The sequence below is a fragment of the Podarcis gaigeae genome, assembly GCF_964106915.1.
Source record: "Podarcis gaigeae genome assembly, chromosome: 15".
NCBI classification, from domain to species: domain Eukaryota; kingdom Metazoa; phylum Chordata; class Lepidosauria; order Squamata; family Lacertidae; genus Podarcis; species Podarcis gaigeae.
In genome coordinates, this window is record NC_139692.1 from 20921517 (window position 1) to 20944799 (window position 23283).

At 43.7% G+C, this 23283-nt stretch overlaps 1 protein-coding gene across 2 annotated transcripts; it reads right to left on the reverse strand.

Annotated features, from left to right (window-relative positions):
- Positions 1–2460: 2460 nt before the first annotated feature.
- On the reverse strand, positions 2461–19472 carry POU2AF2 (POU class 2 homeobox associating factor 2). 2 transcript variants are annotated; one of them, XM_083714125.1, is made up of 5 exons: positions 18853–19472; positions 12586–12695; positions 6286–6328; positions 4649–4944; positions 2461–3283 (listed from the first exon to the last, which is right to left on the reverse strand). In XM_083714125.1, the coding sequence occupies exons 1-5, from the start codon at positions 18860–18862 to the stop codon at positions 2876–2878; spliced, it is 867 nt and encodes a 288-aa protein (XP_083570251.1). In that variant the 5' UTR covers positions 18863–19472; the 3' UTR covers positions 2461–2875. The 2 variants fall into 2 exon arrangements, with proteins under 2 accessions (XP_083570251.1, XP_083570252.1); XM_083714126.1 differs by lacking the exon at positions 18853–19472 and having other exon boundaries at positions 4649–4839; positions 12586–13201.
- Positions 19473–23283: the final 3811 nt, after the last annotated feature.

The following is a 23283-nucleotide window of genomic DNA, read 5'->3' on the forward strand; positions in this document are numbered from 1 at the left end:
CCTCTTGCGAGCCCAATTCAAAGTGCTTGTTTTGATATTTAAAGCTACTCATTGCGTGGGACACCAATATTTTCTAGAATGCTTCTCCCACGCAGGCCCTTAGATCACCATCTCATGCCCTTCTCCAGGTCCCACGTCCGAGGGAGAATCAGAGGCTGTTGATAAGGCCTTTTCAGTGTTGGCTCCTTATTTGTGGAATGCTCTCCCCAGTGAGGTCTGCCTGACTGCAAATACATTCTATCAGCACCTGGTAAATACTTGCATTTTTTTTTCTCCAGGCTTTTGATAGACTTAGGATGATACTGCTTGTTATTCTGTGCTGCCAAAACTTGTTGTGACGATTATGGAGTTTGTTTCCCCCCCACACACACACATTGTTTTCTGGTATTATCAATATATTTGTGTTTTGAACAGTATTGTAAATCACTTGGAGAACGTCTGGTAGCAAGCGATTAACAAATCTAAGAATGAAAGCAATAATTTAATTAATTAATAATTATTGGGTAAAAAAAGGGAAGAAATTTGGTTTGGCTCTGAATTGATGTGACCCTCCTTAATTAGCATTTTCTGAAACTGTTTGCAAACTGAAACACAGCTTTTCTTCTCTGAATTTTGTAAAACAGTTATCCAACCCAGTAATGTGTACAAAAGTGCCTCTATTAGGGGGAAATGTACATTAAACTGCCTATATATTAGTGAAAATAACATTTAAAAGCTTTACGTTGTGGGAAATTGTTTGCAAAAATGTGCATGTCAGGAAAAATGGCGTACTAGGAGAAATTTGCACTAAAATGTTGGGTTTTAATGAGGACTTAAAAAAACAAAACTACTCACAAACCGATGAAGGAACATGAAGGTCTGAACTTAAAACTGGAAAAATGAGAAACCAAAATTGAAAAAAATCATCCATTCAAAGGGTTCAAGTTGTGGGGATTCATATTATGAGTGTGGCCTGAAACCCAGGGAACTGGACAGGAGGCGACCTATTGGTTCTCTCCGAGTTCTATGACCCAAAAGGAGAAAATGGTTTTTGGCATGCAAATGATTTTTTATAGCAGAACAGAGCAGAGCAAACCAGCTGTCGTTACACTAGTGCTGCAATGCAAGGTTGGTGCTCTTTTCATGCTTTGAATGATGGCAAAATGCAGGCAGAGGTTTCATGGTGTGTGCACAGCACCCCCTGGCGGCTAGGAAATATTTTCAGAAGAAGTCCACAGTTTCTCCTGCAGCATCGCTCCTTGAGTATTTGCCCTGATTTGTTTGCAGGAAGAGAAGGCTGGACCATCACCATTGAACATTATTCTGCTTTGTTTTCGGATAGCATCAAGGAAGTGCCACCCCACACTTTGCCGTGCTTTCCCCCACCACTTTCCTGATTGCGAAAGGTCTGTTTCTGGGCAGACGTGGGTATGTGTGCAGAACACCTCTCAACGAACTATAATCGTGCAACCTGAATCTGTCAGCATATGATTGAATCTTGCATTTCCCCTTTCTTTTTCTTCATGCAGAGTCAAAACCATCCAGAGATGATCTCCTGCATGATCTCAGTCTTGCCTGCTCAATATCAGCATCCTACCAAACGGATCCCAAACGGGTGTGGTGGGCAGAATAGGTTGGAGAAGGCAGATGTGGAGAATAATTCCAGTTTCTTGGATTTCTATTTTTTATTTTTGCTTCTGCACAACCCTAGCTAACAAGCCTGTGATGAACAGAGACTCTTGCACCATCAAGGGGAGACTGGCATGTATGGGTGAGCTCTCCTGAATATCTTCGTTTGCTAGCCTTCGTAGAATTGTGCTGCAACAACTAATCCCACTTTCCAGGGAACTCTGGGAATTGGAGCTCTCTGAGGGGAACAGAGGTCTCCCAATTGTTTTCGGCGCCCTTAACAAACTACTGTACACTTCCCAAGATTCTTTAGGGGAAGCTTGTTTAAAATGGTTATGATACTGCTGTAAATGTGTAGTGCAGATGGGGCCTTAGAATCTAGATGATACTGGCTGGTTGTTGATAAGTGTGGAGTTTTTCTGTGTGTGCAGCTTTAGTCTAGGGATGAGCAGAAGGTAGATCTCTGGGAAACCGGCAGTAGATTGGCAAGGCCAGCTGTCTTAAGAGCAGCAACATTTTAAAAATGTCCCCAGGTTGCTGAAAAGAATGTTTGGGGGGAAACAAGGAGTGGATTTTTGTGCAGGCTTGGTTCTAGTTCTGATCATGCATTCTTGGCTTCAGCATGTGCCTAGGGGCACCATGTTCCTCAATTATTCAAGAATAGTTACAGGTAGGTAGCCATGTTGGTCTGCCGTAGTCGAAACAAAATAAAAAAGCATCCTTCCAGTAGCACCTTAGAGGCCAACTAAGTTTGTTATTGGTATGAGCTTTCGGTATCTGAAGAAGTGTACATGCACACAAAAGCTCATACCAATAACAAACTTAGTCTCTAAGGTGCTACTGGAATTTTTTTTTTATTCAAGAATACTCACTCAGCTGAGCCACAATTTTGCACTGAGCCCCAGTTGGCATACTGGCAGCAAAAACCAAAACAGATCCCGTAAGCCTAAAGTCCACCCACATCTTCGATTGATTACATATATATCCTACCTTTCCTCCAAGGTACTCAATGTGACATGCATGGTTCTCTTCCAGTTTATCCTCACAACAACCCTGTGAGGTAGGTTGGGCTGAGAGATTGTGACGAGCCAAAGGTCACCCCACAAGCTTCATGGCTGAGTGGGGATTTGAACCTCTCAGTTCATAGGCCAACACTCCAACCACTACACCACAAAGGCTCTCTCAAGATGGTCAGAACCCTTTACGCAGTTCTTTAAATAAAACCAGAGGAGCTTATGTTTGCCTCTCTGTCGTGAGTCTCTTTGGTTTAGTAAGTCCTTCGACATTCGTACGACCCCCAAAGGGGGCTGCCATCTTCCTTTGGCCAGAGGGAGCTGTTGTCAGGGAGAGGGGCTGTGTCTGAAGACTCCTCTGAAGAGGTCTGGAGCACCTTGGGAGTCAGGTCACTGGCCACACTGGACATAAAAGATGAGAATGGGTAGGGAGACGCAGCAGAGTAGCCGGCTGCGTAGTGGACATCGTCCAGAGCATGGAAAGAGTAGGACTGAGTCCCAGAGATGGGCGAATTCCAGCTGGGATTTCTGTACTGGGAGGAAACTCCCGGCTCATGAGAGGAGAGGCAGCCAGCAGTGATGGAAGGTGCTTGAAGGGAGTCGGGAGGACACACATCCGATTGGCCAATGCTGTCAGGCATGGCCTGTTCCCAGGAGTCTCTCTGCAAGGAAGAAAATGGCCCACAGCTTAGAAAGGGGGTCAAGAAGCAAACCTCCCTGCAGAGTTACAGGTAGCAGCTTGGGCAGGGAGGCATGATAAGGCCTTCCCTAGATAGTCTCCATTTATTTCTTTGTGTGTGCATACATGAGAGAGTTAACTGTTGCAGGGACACATCAGGGTCCTGCACGAGGGCTTCCCATAATGGGAATATGGTTGGCCCCTGTGAGAACAGAATGGTGACTAGATAGACTACTGCAATGCGCTCTACGTGGGACTATCTTTGAAGGTGACCCAGAAACTACAACTAATCCAGAATGCAGCAACTAGACTGGTGACTGGGAGTGGCTGCCAAGACCATATAACACCAGTCCCGAAAGACCTACATTGGCCCCCAGTATGTTTCTGAGCACAAAATTCAATCTGTTAGTGTGACCTTTAAAGCCCTACACAGCCTCAGTCCAGTATACCTGAAGGAGCATCTCCATCCCCATCGACTGAGGTCTGTCTCCGAGGGCTTTCTGGGAGTTCCCTCATTGTGAGAAGTAAGGTTACAGGGAACCAGGCAGAGAGCTTTCTCAGTATTGGTGCTCTACCATCAGATGTCAAGGAAATAAACAAGTACCTGACTTTTTGAAGACATCTGAAGGTAGCCCTGTTTAGGGAAGTTTTTAATGTTTGATGTTTTATCGTGTTTTTAATATTTTGTTGGGGGCCGCCCAAAATGGCTGGGGAGGATCAGCCAGATGGGGAGGGTATAAATTTGATTGATTGATTGATTGATTGGCCTTTGGCCTGATCCACCAGGGTTCTTCTTAAGCTCTTGGATAGAAGAATCTGCTAGGTAGGTCAATGGCTACTAGCTATGATGGTTCTTTTCTACCTGCACTGTCCGAGGCAGTATGCCTCTGGAGACCAATTGCTGGGAATCTCAAGTGGGGAGCAAACTGCTGCACTCAAGTCCTGCTTGGGGGTTCCCCAGTGGAAGAAGAAGAAGAAGAAGAAGAAGAAGAAGAAGAAGAGGAGGAGGAGGAGGAGTTTGGAGTTGATATCCCGCTTTATCACTACCCGAATGAGTCTCAAAGCGGCTAAAAATCTCCTTTCCCTTCCTCTCCCACAACAAACACTCTGTGAGGTGAGTGGGGCTGAGAGACTTCAAAGAAGTGTGACTAGCCCAAGGTCACCCAGCAGCTGCATGTGGAGGAGCGGGGAAGCGAACCCGGTTCACCAGATTATGGGTCTACCGCTCTTAACCACTACACCACACTGGTTCCAGGTTGGCCACTGTGAGAACAGGAGGCTGGACTAGATAGGCCTTTGGGCTTGATCCAGCTTAATGGGCCTAGTGTGTTCTATCTTAGGTACTTACACTTAAAAAATGTGCCGAGTCGCTTGGGAAGGTTGGCATGACCGACGTCAGTGGCGATGAGGCACTAAAGAGGGATGAGGCTCCAGAGGTGACAGATGCAGTTCGGTGGTCGGTATATTGGTCAATGAAATGGGTGTCTAGAAGCGAAGGATATCCCTGAACTGCCGGTGATTCATACGCAAATGGCTTTGCTATGAGAGAGGAAGTGTCACTTGAGATCTGCTTATTGTTTTGTAAATCCACATCTGCCATTAGGGATCTTCGGATGCCATAGTAACCAGACATAGCAGAAGAACCTATTGGCAGTGGAGAAATCAGTTACCATAGCACCAGAAGTGAGTTGACGTGGGGATAGACACAGCATATCAATACACACACTAACGTTTGAGCTGCCACCCCATTAAAGTAATCACAGCTGATTAATTGTATTAAGGTTGAGATGAACAACTGATTGCATTTGCATAGAGGTAAAAACAGTCGTTGTGAATGAAGAAACACTCTGGCTGCTTCCATGCTGCACATTTATTATGAATTAGCCACACTTTGTTCACTCGTTTTTCTGCTCAAAACATCCCCCATCTAATGCTTTCAGCTTTAATGGTTTCCCACCCTGCCCATAGTTCAGAATTTCCAGGTTGCTTTAGGCCCATAACTGTCAACTTTTCCCTTTTCTTGTGAGGAATCCTATTCAGAATAAGTGAATTTCCCTTAAAAAAGGAAAACGTTGACAGCTATGTTTAGACCCCCTAAACTCAGTTGAATAGCCATACAATTATTCCACTAGTCAATGGCCTATTGCACAGCTGTTGTGGCCAATTCTTGCCTGTATTGCTCTGAGCAGCATTCAGCTATGTTTTACTCAGAGCTGCCATTAATGAGCATGAGTAAGTTCGGTCCATTAATTTAAATAGATCTACTCTGAGTAAAGGGGACGCGGGTGGTGCTGTGGTCTAAACCACTGAGCCTAGGGCTTGCCGATCGGAAGGTTGGTGGTTCGAATCCCCATGACGGGGTGAGCTCCCTTTGCTCGGTCCCTGCTCCTGCCCACCTAGCAGTTCGAAAGCAGGTCAAAGTGCAAGTAGAGAAATAGGTACCGCTCCGGTGGGAAGGTAAACGGCATTTCCGTGTAGTGCTCTGGTTGTTTTGTCATGCTGGCCACATGACCCAGAAGCTGTCTGTGGACAAACGCCGGCTCCCTCGGCCTATAGAGCAAGATGAGCACCGCAATCCCAGAGTCGTCCATCACTGGACCTAATGGTCAGGGGTACCTTTACCTTTACCTTTTTACTCTGAGTAAAACTTAGTTGAATACCCTATAGTCAGTTCCTAAATTGCGCAAGCCACAGATTTCTCTACGGTCCATCTTGCTTCTTTAGAAATCAACTCTATCACTTTAACCCTTCTCTTTCCCTTCTTTAGCATTCCCTTTAAAATTATTTCTCTCCCACTAATCGTGACCAGGAGATTTTTTTGGAGATGTTTAACCATCTCAGTCACTCAGTCTCTCTCTCTCTCTCTCTCTCTCTCACTCACACACGTCTATGGCATCTCATGCTCACTGAGTTGTTTCAAGAAAGACAAACCAGCACAACCCATCTATGTCCCCATGGGCTCTTTAGAGGAAGGAATATACTCACCTGCCAGTGGGACAAATGACGACTGTGTTGTGGCAAGACTTCCCTGAAAGGAAAAAGAGCAAGGTGTTGAAATCTTAATAATTTCCCTCTCACGTTTACCAGGTTTGACTGGGTAATACCTTGGGAATCCCAGTGAAATTCTGGGGCCAGTGACGCAAGCTTGAAGTGCTAGCATAAACTTAGTGACAAGGCAGTGATGCAGGACAAACTATGCCAACCTGGTCCCCAGGTAGCTGGAGCTGGTGGGAGTTGCAGTCCAAAAACATCTGGAAGTCACTACTAGGTTTGCAAAGGCTGATGTGTGAGAGAGCTCCCTTCTCTCAATACAAACTGGGCCACTTCATTCTCGCCCAAACCTCCATCCTCCACTAAAAACAAGACTATTGCAGTGCGTAGGAAGTGCTCCCATTGGCTTTGAACCTCCTTCCAGTTTGCATAGTGCAAATAGGAAGTTCCTGACATGGCAAGCAACCAAATTTAGAGGTTTGGATTTGAATTAAAATTTGCCAGTGTCAAGACTTCCTTCGGGTTAACAACGCTCAGCTTCCCACCTGGCCATGTGCTCTTCCATGGAAATGAGCTCATTGGATCTTGCCGTAGTTACAAACCACAGGGCAGGGGGGAAGCGATGCAATATTCCATCAGCAGGTCGAAACTGACACCATCCCAGGGATTGTTTTGGAAAAACCGATTCACGTCATCACTCTGGGGGGCTCATTAGGTTACCTACCAATCTGCCTACCACTGACTCAAAACATTGGTTCACCTAGCTGAGTATTATTGGCTCTGGCTGACAGGAGCTCTCCAGCAATGCAAGCTCCCTAAGATAGGGACCTTCAGTACTGGGGCAGGGATGTCTGTAGCCAACGACTCCTCAAAATCACTGGCAGTGTGGAGCCACCTGATGGGTCCAGTCATTCAACCAGCTACAAATCCACCTAACAGTTATCTCATCCAGTCCACATTTTACCAGCTTCTCTGCAAGAATACCAAGGGAGACTTTGTCAAAAGCCTTACTGAAATCAAGATGCTTTGATACCAAGATACACTACAATCACAGTATTCCTCTGATCTACCAAGCTTGTAACTCCATTTTTAAAAAATGAAATTCGTCTGGCATGACTTGTTTTTGAGAAACCCATTCTGCATCTTGGTAACCACAGCATCCTTTTCTAAGTGCTCACAGACCGACCGTTGAATGATCTGTTCTAGAACCTTTCTCAGTATCAATGCCAAGCTCACCAGTTGGTAGTTACCTGGGTCTCCCCCCCCCCCACTTATGAAGATGTGGACAACATTTGCCCACCTGCAGCCTGCAGGGACCCCACCTGTTCTCCAAGAATTCTTAAAGATCATATGCAGAACAAGTCCGATCTTTTGGGGAAGTGGGTTTGTTGCACAAAACCTCCCTATAAGGTAGTGTTTTAGTGTTCTGTTGGAAGCTGCCCAGAGTGGCTGGGGAAACCCAGCCAGATGAGCAGGGTATTAATAATAATAATAATAATAATAATAATTTAAAACTGCACAACCTCAATATGCTGGTATGTGATTGAATCCCATTTGAAAATATTGAGAGTCTGGAATTGCCCTGAGTGTTTAAAAAGGAGCATTTGCAAATTCTAGAAATAGTTATTATTCTCTCTGGTTTGCATTTAGTGACGTCTGGGATATTCTAGCACAAATGACTGCACAATAAGTATTGTTTATTTTATAACAATATTTACAAAATGGTAATTTATAAGCAGGGCTTTTTTCCTAGAAAAAGAGGTGGAATGGCGTAACGGCCAACCCAAGTGGTTGAGCTTTTAGAGAGAGGACCTTTTTTAAAAAAAGCTTTTCTTCTCCTGCCACCGCAATGCTACAAAGGTGCCAGAAGGCACCAAAGAGGTGACAGAACTCAGTTCCAGTGAGTTCTGGCTGGGCAAAAAAGCCCTACCCATAAGAAAAATATAATGCCAATGTACAGTTAAAATCTTAAAACATCACAAGAATGTAAAATTATAAAAGAATCAATAGGTAGAGGTCTGCAACAGAATGTTACTGACTTGAATGCTGCTGTTCAGGATTCCAGCTGGGAAACCATATCCCCTTTCAGGAAACTTCATTCCATCCCCCATTTTTCTCCTTCATTCCCCAAACAGACAGACAACATTCTGTGGTCACTGGCCATCCCTCTCTTTTTAGAGCTTGTTTGTTTGTTTGACCTTTAGGTTTGCCCTTCTTTTATTTTTAGAACTGCAAATTTCTGGGTTCTCCTGAACATGCTGGTACATTCCTCTTGCTTTTCCCTGTTTTGGCTACAAGTGGAGAAAGATGGAAAATTCAATCAAGTTTCCATTTTGAGGCAAATCCTCCAAATTTGCACTTCCTAAATCAATAGGTGAACAGAAACACAGCCACCCTTGAGAATTCACAATTTTCCAAATGTTGCAATGCAGTTCTCCAGCCTAGTAATGTCTCTATTGGGGAGGGGGGGTGCCAAAAACTACATATGCTGGTGCAGGTAACATACAAAAATGCTGTATATTTGGGGACATCACTTTGCAAAAATGTGTGTATTCGGCAAAATTGCATACAAAGAGGGGGGTGTTTGTGTGCGTATTAGGAGAATTTTTGGACTGAAACGCTGATGAATTTTCATGAAGACTTTGTAAAATTATTCTCAAAGTAACGCGGAGATGTGGAAAACAGAACTTAAATTTGGAAAAATGAGAAACTGAATTTGACAGGTTCACCCATCCTTAACTATAGGGCAGTTGGCACTCACCCGCTGAGTTTACAGTTGGAAGGAGACGATAGGATATTGTTGTTGCAGCTGCTTTATATAGCAGCACATGGTACTTTACAAACTATGAAGGGGCAACAGATGCCTGTCCTGAAGGATTTACAGTGGGAAAACCCTTTTTAGTTGATAGTTTTATACTATCAAGTCCCATTTCCAAAAGAAAATGATGCGCAGAGCCAGAGATGTGCAGAAAGGGCCAGATATGGAGAAGGAGGAGGAGAATGTGTGGCCTGAAATGTGAGTGGCGTTTTGTAAGGGACTGCTTTTCCTAAATGAATCCTCTGTCCACTGGCATACCATGGGTGAGGCCACGGGGGCAGTTGCCCTGGGCACAAAATTATTAGGAGCGCAAAATTTCAGAAGAAAGAAGGGATGACAAATTTAAAAAATAGCGTACCCTCCCCATCACACAGAAAATCTCCCAGCGGACTGAGGAGAGGATCTGGGAAAAGGTGCTTTAGAAAGATACCCATTCCCAACCAATCTCCAATCCCACTCTCTGCCATACTCAACACTCATGGGGTGCTGCGGCTGCCACTCAGGTAGGTTGCCGAGCCATTGCCTGTCCGTTGCAACCTATTGGCAGGTGCAGCCAAGGATACTTGCCTTGCCCCGGGTGCTGGCAACACACGCTACGCCACTGCCCCTGGCTAACCCCTGTTGATCCACGGCACACATGAAGCCCAAGTCTACCCTCCTGGGAAATAAAAAATGCAAACAGCGCATATATCATCACCATGCAAATTGTGCCTCTCGTGATTGTCAGGTAAGAGCCAGGACTTCAAAATCCCAACAGTGTTGATGGTTCATTTAGACAAGAGGCCATCTGCTGAGCCCCACCCTTTTTCTCCACAGACAGGTCTAGAATCATCTGCCCATGAAAAGTTTTGTTTTTGCTTTTTTGTTTTGCTTTGGCAAATCAGAGTTTTGGGTGCACTAAATATCAGTTCCAAGGAAAGGCAAGCTCCTTCCTCATCAGCTGGCCGAATCACCCCCACTCACCTGCTGTTTGCTTTCAGGGTTATAGTATCTGTTTTGCGACAACTGTGACAACACTGTTGCGAGACTGACCAGAGTGCCGCCTGGGCTCTGTGCAAACAAGGAAGTTTGTTCCCACACTGTAGCTTTTGGATTGGGTTGAATGGGCCCATTGATAGCTGCCGGAGTGTATTGACTCTGAGAGGCAGATCTGGCTGTGAACCAAGAGGTCTTTGCTTCGCTGTTTGCTGATGCCCTACAGCCACCCACTCAGCATCCTTAGGCGAGCTGTTATTCTCTCAGCCTCAGCTAGGGATGCAAGAAGGCATTGTTTTCTGTCTTGCCCTGTATCCATCATACACAGCACTGTTTCCCTTCAGCCACAGTTCACCTGCCACCAAGAACCACCCTATTCACCTCACTGCCCCCTGTGGCGAATATACATAACTGAGATGATTAACTGCGTAAATTATGTTTCCATTAACATTATTCCACCCCGTTCATTCCTATGCAAAGGAAGCATAATGCAAATGGGGTATGTAATCAATTACGTATTTTATCAAACTGAAACAAACAGCAACAGTAATACTCATAACTATGGATTTGTTTCTGCTCCAAATATGTGCCATATAAGCAAACTTTGGCAATTTCCTCAATAATAATAATAATAATAAGAAGAAGAATAACAATTTAGTATTTATATGCTGCCCATCTGACCGGGTTGCCCCAGCCACTCTGGGCAGCTTCCAGCAAATTAAAAAATCAAACACAGTAAAGCATCATACGTTAAAAACTTCCCTATACAGGGCTGCCTTCAGATGTCTTATAAAAGTCAGAGAGTTGTTTATTTCCTCAACATCTGATGAGAGGGCGTTCCACATGGCAGGCACTACTACCGAGAAGGCCCTCTGCCTGGTTTCCTTGTAACCTCACTTCTCACAGTGAGGGAACTGCCAGAAGGCCCTCGGAGCTGGACCTCAGTGGCCAGGCTGAACAATGTATACAGGTATACTCCCATTTTCTTCCAAATTCTCTGACATTCCTAACCTCAGCTCCACATCTGCAAAATGTGGAGACCTACCTTGCAGGATAGTTCTAACTTCTAAGCTTGATTTTGTCATTCAGATTTTGGATCTGTATATCTTTAAATCCTCTTAATGTTTTTGAAGGTGAATTTTTACCCAAGACTTGAAAGACATGTGGCTTTGCTGGCAACTCATCATTGTTTTGTCAGCCCTCAAATATGAAATCGCCTAAGAAGTGGTAATATACTAAATGCCGCTGCGTGTTAGCTATCACACCCTGTCACATTCTGTATGTCATTGCATGATGCCAGATGACTAAATGATGTTTGTGCCATCAGTATCAAGTATGAAACATCAACATCAAGTATGAGACATCCATCAATGTAAAGTATGAAATGCCACCGCATGTCGGCTGTCAAATGCTGCCGTACTTCAACTGTCAAATGCTGACATCAAATACCATTGAACATCAAATACAGATTTCAGATATTTGGGGAATCTCTGAGCATTTGGAGAACATCTGGGGAACACTTGTGATCCAGAGTCTGCAAAGGGCAATTCTAAAGAGCCAAAGAGGTTTCAGCTTTGTTCTGTGGCCTTGCTGGTTTGCAGGCAGACCAGCACTGATCATTACCCAGCTTTTGGCATTAGTGCGCTTTTTGAGATCTGCTTTCAGTATGTACCTCTTTCAGACTTCCAAAGATATCAGGGACCAGCAAGACGCTGATGAGTGCACACCAAGGACAGGGCTAACTGGAGCCTAGACTCAAAAGAGGGATGCAATGGTTTGTGGGGACCTGTACTAGCCAGGAGGCAAGAATCAGAGGCAGGGAAAGCTTCAGAGCTGGAAGGTGAAGCACGGGATGGGTCGGAGGAAGAGGCAGGTCAGGCAAATGAAAGGCCAGGTGCTTCCCCACCTCCTGCACCCCTGCCTTCCAGAACCAGCAGGGAAATGAAAAGGGATGAGCAGAGGAAGTTTCCACGCAGGCACAGTCTCTGCTTGCGTATGTGCAGCCCATCAGGGGAAGATACATAAACTGGTTAAGGGTCTCCTGTTGATGCAACCGCTCCATGGAGCATGGACCTGGAAATAGCTGCCTAGCTGTTAGATTGGTGTACGTAGGTCTGCAGAGCTGCAGAAGTGTTATATTTGACAATAAATACTTAACTGTCTGCTGTGTGCATGGATTCCTTTGTCTGGGAAGAGCCTTGACATGGGTGAGGCCAGAGTCGCAGCAATGGATGTGACTTTTACCTCTGTTCAATGGCTGGTTACATTCCAGCCACACGCAAGCCAGAGGTTTCTGCAACCATGCAAGACATGCACACCTCCATCTCCCCATCCTTCATCCAAGCAAATGCACTCAAGAAGGGCACAGGGCCAGTGTGGGGCATGGCCTAGAAGCCTGGGGAGATTCCTGAGGGCCGGATAGAGAGGCCGCATTTGGCTCCCAAGCCTACAGTTCAGCATCCTTGCTCCAGATCACACTGCACTCTTCAACATGCACTTACGTTCAGCCGTGAGCTGCTGGTCTGCCTTGAACGCTTTTCAGCCAGCAGGTCCTTCACCGTGTGCTTGACCCGGACTCCTTGGTAAACCCGCTTGCCATAGTCTGCAGGGACTGAACCAAAGAAAGAACCATGAGCGGGGAGGAGGACACCCAAAAGGGACTTCATTCTGAGCCCAATGCTTAATCATTGAGGAGGCCCACACGTTCTCCACTCAGCCAGGTTATTCACCAGGTAGTCCAGTCTACTTTGCAGGGTCGTTGTGAGGATAAAACAAGGCAATGCTATTGACGCCACTCCCTGATCAATGGGCAGGGACAGGGACAAAGCCTGGGCGGTTTTGGTAACATAGGGGGTGAAGCCTGATGGATTTTGGTGGACTGAAGGGCAGAGATCAATGCAGCCTCCAACAAACTGATGCCCTACAGATGTTTTGCACTACAGCTTCCAAAAGCTGCAGCCAGCACAGCCTTTTCCCCAAAGAAAGCACATGTAGGGATGGAGGAGTCCATTAGTTTTGGTTTCTCTTTTTTGCATTCTTAAATTTGGTTCTTTACATTTCTGCAGCAATTTGCATTTTTGTTTTTTTAAAGTCCTCCTGAAAATTTGTCAGCATTTTAGTGTGAATTTTCTCCGATAAACATCCTGTGTGCGATTTTGGCTAATATACACATTTTACAACTATTTTCCCTAATATAATGTACTTCAGTACATTGTTTTCACAAATGCAGATATTTTTGTGCATACGGTTCCCTTCCTATATGCATTTTTGCGCACAATGGTTGGACAACTGCAAATTTCAGAGGATAGCTGTGTTTCGGTTCATGTATTGATCTGAGATTAAATTAGTAGGGTCTCTTTAAAATGCAAACAATATTGGATTTCTCCCCCATCCATACTCTGTGCACATACTTAGCCCAGCAATTTGCTTTCAGGACCAGAACTCATCTCATGGTCCTTTCACACATAAATTCAGTTCTGGTTTCCCCACAAGCTTTCTTTGCTTCAGCAATCTAATTTAGATGGGGTGCCTTTTCTTGTAGCTATTGTTAAAACTGTGGGAGTCAGAAACTAATATGAACATGATAAGAGCCTGCCTTTTTGTTTTGATTATTTTTCTTATGTATTTTGTGTTTTGATTATTTTTCTTATGTATTTTGTGCTTTGTATACTGTAACAATTGTGTTGTGAGCCACCCTGAGACTGACGGTTATAGGGCAATATACAAATTTAATAAAAATAGTAGTAGTAATAATAGTAATAATGGTTTTCCCAGTAGTGATGTATGGAAGTGAGAGCTAGACCATAAAGAAGGCTGAAGGCCAAAGAATTGATGCTTTTGAATTATGGTGCTGGAGGAGACTCTTGAGAGTCCCATGGACTGCAAGAAGATCAAACCTATCTATTCTGAAGGAAATCAGCCCTGAGTGCTCACTGGAAGGACAGATCCTGAAGCTGAGGCTCCAATACTTTGGCCACCTCATGAGAAGAGAAGACTTCCTGGAAAAGTCCCTGATGCTGGGAAAGATGGAGGGCACAAGGAGAAGGGGACGACAGAGGACGAGGTGGTTGGACAGTGTTGTTGAAGCTACTAGCATGAGTTTGACCAAACTGTGGGAGGCAGTGGAAGACAGAAATGCCTGGCGTGCTCTGGTCCATGGGGTTACGAAGAGATGGACACGACTAAACGACTAAACAACAACAATAGTAATAATAACAAAAGAGCCCACTGGAGCAGGCCAGAGCTCTTTTAGTTCAGCATCGTGTTATCACAGTGACCAACCAGATGCCCATGGGAAACCCTTAAGCATCCCTGAGCACAAGAGCATACACCCCACCTGCAGTTTCCAGCCACCTCTGGTGATTGCGTCTAGTAGCCATTGAATTTGTCTAACACTCTTTTAAAGCCCTCCAGTTAGCCGACCTGACCGGAAGAGTCCGCGACCAGGAGGAGGAGGAGTACCAAGAGGAATGGAAGAAATTCAAAGATTACTTGGCTAAATATTTTAAGATAACTTAAATAGAATTACTTGCGAGTACCAGATAGGCCTAGGATTTAAATATGTGATGGTGTAGAATACTATGTTAAAAGCTGAAATGAAAAGAAAGAAAGATGTTAATTGACTAAGTAAATTTTATGTGAAAATAGTTTTGGAAAACTGCTACAAGGATTTATATGGAAACTCAGCCAGGGGGATTCAAGGAAGTCACCCAAGAATGTTAACAAAAGTGGAACTGTTATAGCTAGGATAAATGTTTGTATGTTTATTTTTGATGTTTTTTGTTTGTTATAAATTTGGAAAACTTATTAAAAAATTGGAAAAAAATTAAAATAAATGAAGCCCTCCAGTCTGGTGGCTGTTGGTACCCTCTTGTGGGAGTGAGTTCCACTGTGTGAAGAAGGGTTTTCTTTTGTCTGTTCTAAATCCTCTAACATTCGGCTTCATTGGATGTCCGTGATTTCTAGTGCTATGAATAAAACATTCAGCTTGGCTAAGTGGTGCAGCCTCTTCCTACAAACAACTGCCCCTTGGGCAGAGAACCGTGTGCCAGCCCTTTGCAACAAAGGATTTCGTTTCGCACTCGCAAAAATGCCCATTGTTCACTTCATTATGTCTCTTGAGCCGTGCCTTTAAACCGGCTATTTGTTTGTATGTTTTTGACCTTTTTGAGAGTGCCCATCCCTGTGCCAGCCAGCCCAGGATAATGAGGCAGGATCTCTTTTCTTCCATTTGCCCCATTGGGATCTGCCCATGGAAAGAGCCTGCACCTGTGATGGAAGCCTGCATCAGGCTGAAGAGAGCTTTTAGTCAAATGTTACAGGTGGGAGCGTGGTGCTCTGCTTAATCCTTTAGAAAACAACAAAGATGAGCATTTCCTGAGCTAAAACAAACATTCATGCCCTACGGGGGAATTGTTTGATCTTTTACAGTGCTGGTTTGCTGTTCCAAAATTCGGACCTTTTGTGGGTTTGCATTTGGAGCTTTTGTTTCACCTGGATTGCGGCAGCCAGATTAGTTTTGCTAGGAAGGGATGGAGCTTCAACAGAAGCTCCTCCACCCCACCCCACCCCCAAGAATGGGGGCCTATAAAATACCTTGGCTGAATGTGGATTGTGAACCCCTTGGGCCTCGTTTAATTCCTCTTCATCATCCATGTGGCAGTCTCCTCCAACTACTTTTGCCCTGCTCTTTCTCCTCCTTAAATCCAGAGTCTCCCCATACCTTGAAAATCCAAACAGGAGAGCTATGTGGATTGCATATAGGGAGTCTACAGCTTTAAGCAGGACAAAGTGTGGGACAGAAGTATTTAGAGGAGAACACTGCACAGATGAGGGTAAATTAAAGGAGGTACTAGGTGTTCAAAGCTCACATTAGGCGGAGGTCTGGACGAGTCCCGAGATCATCTACAAGAAAAAAAGTAGCTGACCATCTTGTTTCTAGCTTTCTCCAATTTCCCGCTTAGGCTGTCAGACCTTTCAAGTGTCCCTCTTTTCCAGGGACAGTCCCGGATTTACAGAAGCTGTCCTGGTTTCTGATTTGGTCCTGGAATGTCCCGCTTTTACCTAGGACATCCCTATTTTCACCAGAGAAATGTTGGGAGGCTATGGAGTACTGTAACCCCTGAACCAAGGAGATAAGTAACTACACAACCTTTAGAAGATGTCTGAAGCCAGCCCTGCATTGAGAGGTTTTTTTAATGTTTAATGTTCCATTATGTGTTTATATATGTTGAAAGGGGAATAATAATAATAGCAGTCTGTGCACTGCACACAGCCTTGGGCACAAGGTTCATCTACCCTACTACCACCAATACTATTCAGAGATTTAAATGGTTTGTTCTTTAAGCTAAAGCAGCCTTCCTCAACATGGTACTCTTCAGCCATCTTGAACTACAATTCCCATCAGCCGTAGCTAGAATGACCATGCTGCCTGGGGCTGATGGGAGTCATAGTCCAAAATATCTCAAGATCCCAAGTTGGCAAAGGCAGGCTTATGGATTTGAAAAAGGTATGTTTGAATTGCTCTGCTTTTTTCTTTATTATATGTTATATTCAGTGCTATTTTTCTAGAAAAAGAGGTGCCAGAGCTGAGCTCCGGCTGAAGAAAAAGCCCTGGTTATATTTAAAAACTGGGAATAAATGTTACTTTTTCTTTTATAGCACAGGTAGCTTCTGGCACCAATACCTAGGAAAGGCAAGCATATATTTGTAGACATCAAATGCCCTGAACCTCTGCAGACTTGGTCAAAGCTGCTGCCACCCTAAGCTAATAACTGGAGTCAAAGGATGCTTCCAGATGAGGGTTTGATTTGTAAATGAGTCACTGAAATGTTTCAGTCAGGTTTTTGGCAACAGAGGTTTTTTTTTTTAATTCTTGGATATCTCCCAGAAAGAGTAAATCAGGATTACATAAGGATTTTATTTATTTTTAATTGACTGGTGTTTTGATGCCAATTACATCATTGCAAAAAACTTGCGTGCACGAGGAGTGCCAATCTCACAATAAACATGCACCCGGAAGCACCTTGTTGTTGTGTTGAGTGCCCAGTGAGAGTCCAGAGTAATCTAATAAGATTCTTGTAATATGTACAAGGTCAGTACCAGTAGCAGTCAGTGGCGGAGCTGAGTTTACCGAAATTGGCACAGTGCAAACACACAGCAGAGTCAATCCAGTGCCTCTGTAGGTGCATTAGGACCACCGCAAACTCATCCCTTCCCCTCCTGATAAGCCATGGCATTGTTGGTAATAGGAGGCCAGGTAATCGCCACCACCCACTCCTGGTTGGCACAAAAGACCACAGAACTGTAGAATTGGAAGGGACCCCCAAGGATCATCTAGTTCAAAGCAAGAATATTCAGCTGTCCCATTTGGGGATCGAACCTGTGACCTTGGTGTTATCAGCACCATGCTCTAACCAATTGAGCTATCAAGAAGATAACCATTTATTTGCAGGATTGCCTTACTCCATATATGCCCGCTGAACTGGGACTGTTACTGGTGCCAAATAATATTTGTTCCACACTTGTAAGAAATTGATCTTTTAGTGTGGCAACAGCTACACTCTGAAACTCCCTGCCTATTGAAATCAGGCATCTTCGCTTTCTTTTTTTTTTGGCACCTGCTTAAAACATTTTAGTTTAGGCAACCTATCCAGAGACATGTAGAAAATATCACATATGCTTTAATCTATCTTTATATTGGTGTTGATTTTAATTATCTTTTGAAAAATTATAATACCTTGTCTTTTAATTTTTTCTTATAAAATATTTTTATAGATTTTTTTATTGATTTTCAACAAAATATGAACAAAACATTAAGTTTCCCCCATTTCCATCTCCTCCCCCCGAAACAGAAGATTAATGTGTCAGATTTTGGTCATAAACCTGTGTGCGTAGTTAGTGGGTTCCAGTCTGCCAAATGTTCAGTGATTGCTTTTTCTTGATAATGCTAATGTTTTATTCTTCTAAATCACTTAGAGGTTGTGTTACAATCAAGCAACATCTAAATTTTGCTAAATAAATAAATACTAGGTAGAATTTACATAACACATTTTCAAATGCTTCACACAGTACATTGGCTGCATTTCAACAACCATACATTGGATTAATAGGCTGAAATCTGCAGACAGGAACCTTTTGCTTACATACATGACCTCTCCCCTCTTCTCTGTGTGTTGTACCTGAATGAACTGCAGAAATTTACAGCTAACCACAGTTTCTCATTTTGTCCAGATAAAGAAACTATGGTTAGGACAAGACGGGATCTCAAACCATGGTTTAAAATCTTGAAGTTGGTAATCACAGTTTCCTAGTTTGGACAAAAGATGAAACTATGTTTAATTGAAGATGTCCACGTTTGGTTCAGGCTGCAGAGGCAAAAGAAAAGGGCTACATGCATAGGCAAAAGTGGAAATCTCAGCTTATTAAGCCACTGTACATTTGTCCAAAATGTACCATTATCTTAGTAATCCCTATAACAACCCTGTAGGAAAGATTGACATCATTACCATACTGCTCTTATAGGACTAAGCCTGAGGGCTAGTTTCTTGCCTGAGGCTACCCTATTAAGAATGAAATGATCAGGCTCTTAACTTCACCATGGACCTATCCTTCAAAGGCATCACCCCAGTCTGGGGCCCCATTTTCTGTCTTGTGTCTATAGGAATAAGTACATAAATATGTATGTTTTCAATTGTCAGTAATTGATCTTTTGTGTAACAATCATCACACGACTTTCATCAAGAGAGTGTGCCGTCGATGACACCTACCCGTTTCCATGGCGAAGAGTGATCACTTCCACCTCTGTATTCGACAGGACTTTATGGCGGGATGATCAACCTTCATGAGCTCCGATCTGCAAATGAAGCCACTGCAAAGGGCTGTTCCTGGTCAAGCTTGATTCTGAGCCAGACGGAAATGGCCTTCTCCACAATTTGGGGCAATGCCTCTGAAATGGCTTGCCTGGGATTTGCGTACATGCAAATCCTTTGATGTCTGTTTAGATGCAATTTGCATGGCCGGCGAGGAACACCATGAAAAGGCTCTTTCACTGGACCAAAAGGATACTTCTGAAGAAAGAAGCAGGGAAGGGCAAAATAAAAATAAAATAAATGGGGTGTTCTTTTACTGATAAAAAATTAAATGCTATTGCAGTAGAGTGTTTTAACATAAAATTCCTCAAGTGCTTGACTGCTTAAAGATGATGGGACCTGTTCAACACTGTTTGCTTAGATTATTCTTAGAATTTCTATTCAGCATTTGTAACTCAATTGCTTACAGAGACCCTTTTTGAACTAAATGTTACACAGAGGATTGGCTAGCCAAGAGACCCCCCTGTAAGGGCTAGTTGAACCATTCTGCTAAGTACACTATAGCATAGAAGCCTGGTTACCTGAGTCCTTACCTTTAACAATTAACAACATCATTCAATTTTTAGAAGCCTCTTCCAAAGGGAGTTTTTCAAAACTTTTAATTTTTGTTCTAATTTTAGTTAGGTTTCTTCTCTTTCATTTCTAGTATAATTTATTGTTATATATATTTTTAAATCTTAATAAATTTTGCATAGGAAGGTGGGGGAAGACTCTTGCTCCTTGCCTTATTCTCTCTCTCTCTCTAAAAAAAGAGCTGAAATGAAATGTACACTTCAAAATTTGACAGCATCTCAGAATTCAAATTCACCTATGCAGAATTTCAGATCTATAAGTAAAGGGGGGTATTTGCCAATTTGTGCTCAATAACATTATCTTTCAGCTGAAACCATCTACTTGATGAATAGTCAAATGGTTCATGTTTACTCTGCTTTGGTAGCGAACTGCAGCTGTCAGGAGCTGGATTATATTATGGGATGGTGGTGTAAAGAGCAAGTTGTTTACACAAGTCCAGCGTCTTTTTCATGTTCTGATCAAATGCAGCACAACACATGGCATATCATGTTGCAGGAAATAGCTTTTTGTTTTGTTAACACTTTGTCAAATTTCAGTGGAAAAGCAACATGGATTCTGCTGTATCTGAAATCCCTAAAGCTCATGATAACCAGCTGCATGAGCAGTGAGCATCTGAAGCTTCACAAAGCTTAGCTGCTTGATCAAACCAGAATTCTTAGCAATCAGTAACCCAAGATAAGCTTTGCAAGATCAGAGTTTAGTAATCGGGGATGTGATGAATATGAACATGAGGCTTAACCATTCTTGTTGAATAATACCCAATTTATTTTCTCTGAATGCAGGAAGTGTGAGAGGTGGTGCTTCTCAAAACCTAGACCCTGACATTCAGAGGGCTAGGATGCCATTGCCACGAAGATGCCCCTCTATGAGCCTGCAGGTGTCTTTGGCTGTGTGCACACCATGCATGTATAAAACACATTACTTTCCCCCAAAGAATACTGAGAACTGTAGTTTAAGGTGCTTGAAATTGTAGCTCCATGAGGAGAAAACACACAGGATTCTTTAGGGGGAAAGTGTGCTTTAAATATAATGCTGTGTACATAACCTTTGTTCCATCTTCCTCCACTGCTTGCTGCCACCATTCGGTACTGATTTGCCCTTGATTATCCTGGCTAGGTATAAATATTTCACAGTAATGGTTGATTATGGGATAGGTCTATTTGGCTGTGTATCTCCATGCCCAGTTGGTTAATTCTTGTTCCCACCTCCTGTTCTTAGATCGATTGCCTAACTCTTGACTGCTCTTAATCCCTGGATTAAGCCTGGGTGGATCAGACAAAAACCTACCCATCCAGTTTTCCACCATGGCCAACAAGATACCTCTTGGAATTCCCAGCAACTGGTGTTCAGAGGCATGCTGACTCCAACAGTGGAGGCAAAACATAGTCATTGTGGCTAGTTGCCAGGGACAGACTTATCCTACACAAAATTGTCTCAACTTCTGTAAAGCCATCCAAGTTTGTGGCCATCACTGCAACTTGCAGAAGCAAATTCCATAGTTTAACTTTGTGCTACTGTGTGAACAAAGACTCCCTTCTGTCCATCCTGAATCTTACAGTGTTCACCTTCTGTTGATGTCCCTGGCATCTGTTGCCCCACTTTGGCGCTGTCTTGAGTCTCCCACCATTCAGCTTCATTGGGTGACCCCATTGGGTACTAACATTATGAGAGAAGAAAAATATCTCTGTCCACTCACTCTGTCCGCTCATCATGCATTGTTTTATAAACCTGAATAATGTCCCCCACATACTTGACATTTTTCTAAACTAAAAAGCGCCAAACATTGTTTTTTGTTGTAGTTTAGTCGTGTCCGACTCTTCGTGACCCCATGGACCAGAGCATGCCAGGCATTTCTGTTTTCCATTGCCTCCCGCAGTTTGGTCAAACTCGTGTTCGTAGCTTCGAGGACACTGTCCAACCATCTTGTCCTCTGTCGTCCCCTTCTCCTTGTGCCCTCCATCTTTCCCAACATCAGGGTCTTTTCCAGGGAGTCTTCTCTTCTCATGAGGTGGCCAAAGTATTGGAGCCTCAGCTTCAGGATCTGTCCTTCCAGTGAGCACTCAGGGCTGGTTTCCTTAAGAATGGAGAGGTTTGATCTTCTTGCTCTCAAGAGTCTCCTCCAACACCATAATTCAAAAGCATCAATTCTTCAGCAATCAGCCTTCTCCATACATCACTACTGGGAAAACCATAGCTTTAACTATACGGACCTTTGTTGGCAAGGTGATGTCTCTGCTTTTTAAGATGCTGTCTAGGTTTGTCATTGCTTTTCTCCCAAGAAGCAGGCGTCTTTTAATTTCGTGACTGCTGTTCCCCAAAGGGAAATGACTCCATTTTGCATGCACATTTCTGCACCTTTACAGCCCTACCAATACCCTTTTTAAAATGCAGTAACCAAAACTATACACAACATTCAAAGTGATGTACCATATAATGTTTCACACAGGGATGGCACAATACATTTTTGCCCAAGGCAAACCATAAAATGGTACTAAACACCCCACCGGAGAAGTGAAATGAACAGAAGGTTATGCCATATTTTTAGCCAGGGCCACCCTGTTCCAAAAGCCAGGCTTCACCAAACTGGTGATCTCCAGATGTTTTGGGCTACAACTTCCATCAGCCCCAACCCAAAAATAGGGTTGCCATATTTCAAAAAGTAAAAACCAGGACACCCCGAAAGTTGTTGAAATATACTCAGAGTCAAGAGTGGATTTCATGCTCTTTATTCAGCTCATAGTGGTGAGGAGGAATGGAATTTCCCCCAGAATGTCTGCTTTATATACATTATTTACACAATGGGCCCCACATGATTGGCTAATGCCGGGATTCTCCTGTAGGCCAATCAGGTTGCGGATTCTCTTCCACCTGGAGCTGGATTGGGTGGCTCCTGCTGCATTCTGAATCCTATTGTTCTAGGACCAATCAGACTGCTGCATTTTGGATCTTATTCAACTCAGTACATAACAGTTGTTGAGTTTGTTTGTTTTTTAAGCAAACCACCAACATTGTTGAGCATGTGGCAGCCCAACCAAAATATGGGGAGATCACCATGCTGGCACAGATTGCCATAGGCACACTCTATTCCTTTTTGAACAGTAGCAGTATAATGTCTGGTACAGCTGGTGGAAACCATGGAATACAGAATTGTAGAAAGGGATCTTAGCGATCACCCAGTTCGGCGCATTGTCTTGCTAAGAAGCTAACTGAATTCATATGGAGGGCTCAAATTAGAGTGGCAGTCTGCCAGACCCTAACTTTTATGAAGGCTCCCTACAATTCCCAAGATCCTCTGGGAGAGGCTCCAAGGGAGTGTTTCACCAGAAGTTTACATTGTGGGTGGGGGCATGAGATGGTTCTGGGCGTTTATAGTACAGTGCTTATTTAATACAAGGCAAGTTTAATCATTTTGGAAGCCCCAAACAAGAGGCTGTTTATTGATGAGCAGGCTAACACACAACTACATAGAAAAATAAAAGCACCCACATGATCGAGCTGAAGGGTGAAGTCTTAGTTCCAATCCATAATAACTGGAAACAACGTCTAAGTCTAAGTACTAGTTACTACACACACGCGCGCAGCGTCTTTTTCTATCCTTGATTTGTTTATGTTTTTCTCCATACAAATGTCCCCTTTTAAAAACCCGCGAGGCTTTCAAACCACCCGGAACCAAAACATTACAGCCGCTTGTTCCCAGCCGGACTCCGCAGCCCGATACCCACTTTATGTTTTGACAGCCCGGCTGGGGCCCGCCCT

Coding starts and splice junctions, on each gene's coding strand:
- POU2AF2 (XM_083714125.1), bottom strand. Junction 6,329..12,585: donor CCAGCAGCTCACGGCTGAAC/GTAAGTGCATGT, acceptor TTTTCCTTTCAG/GGAAGTCTTGCCACAACACA. Junction 3,284..4,648: donor ACTCGGCACATTTTTTAAGT/GTAAGTACCTAA, acceptor TCTTCCTTGCAG/AGAGACTCCTGGGAACAGGC.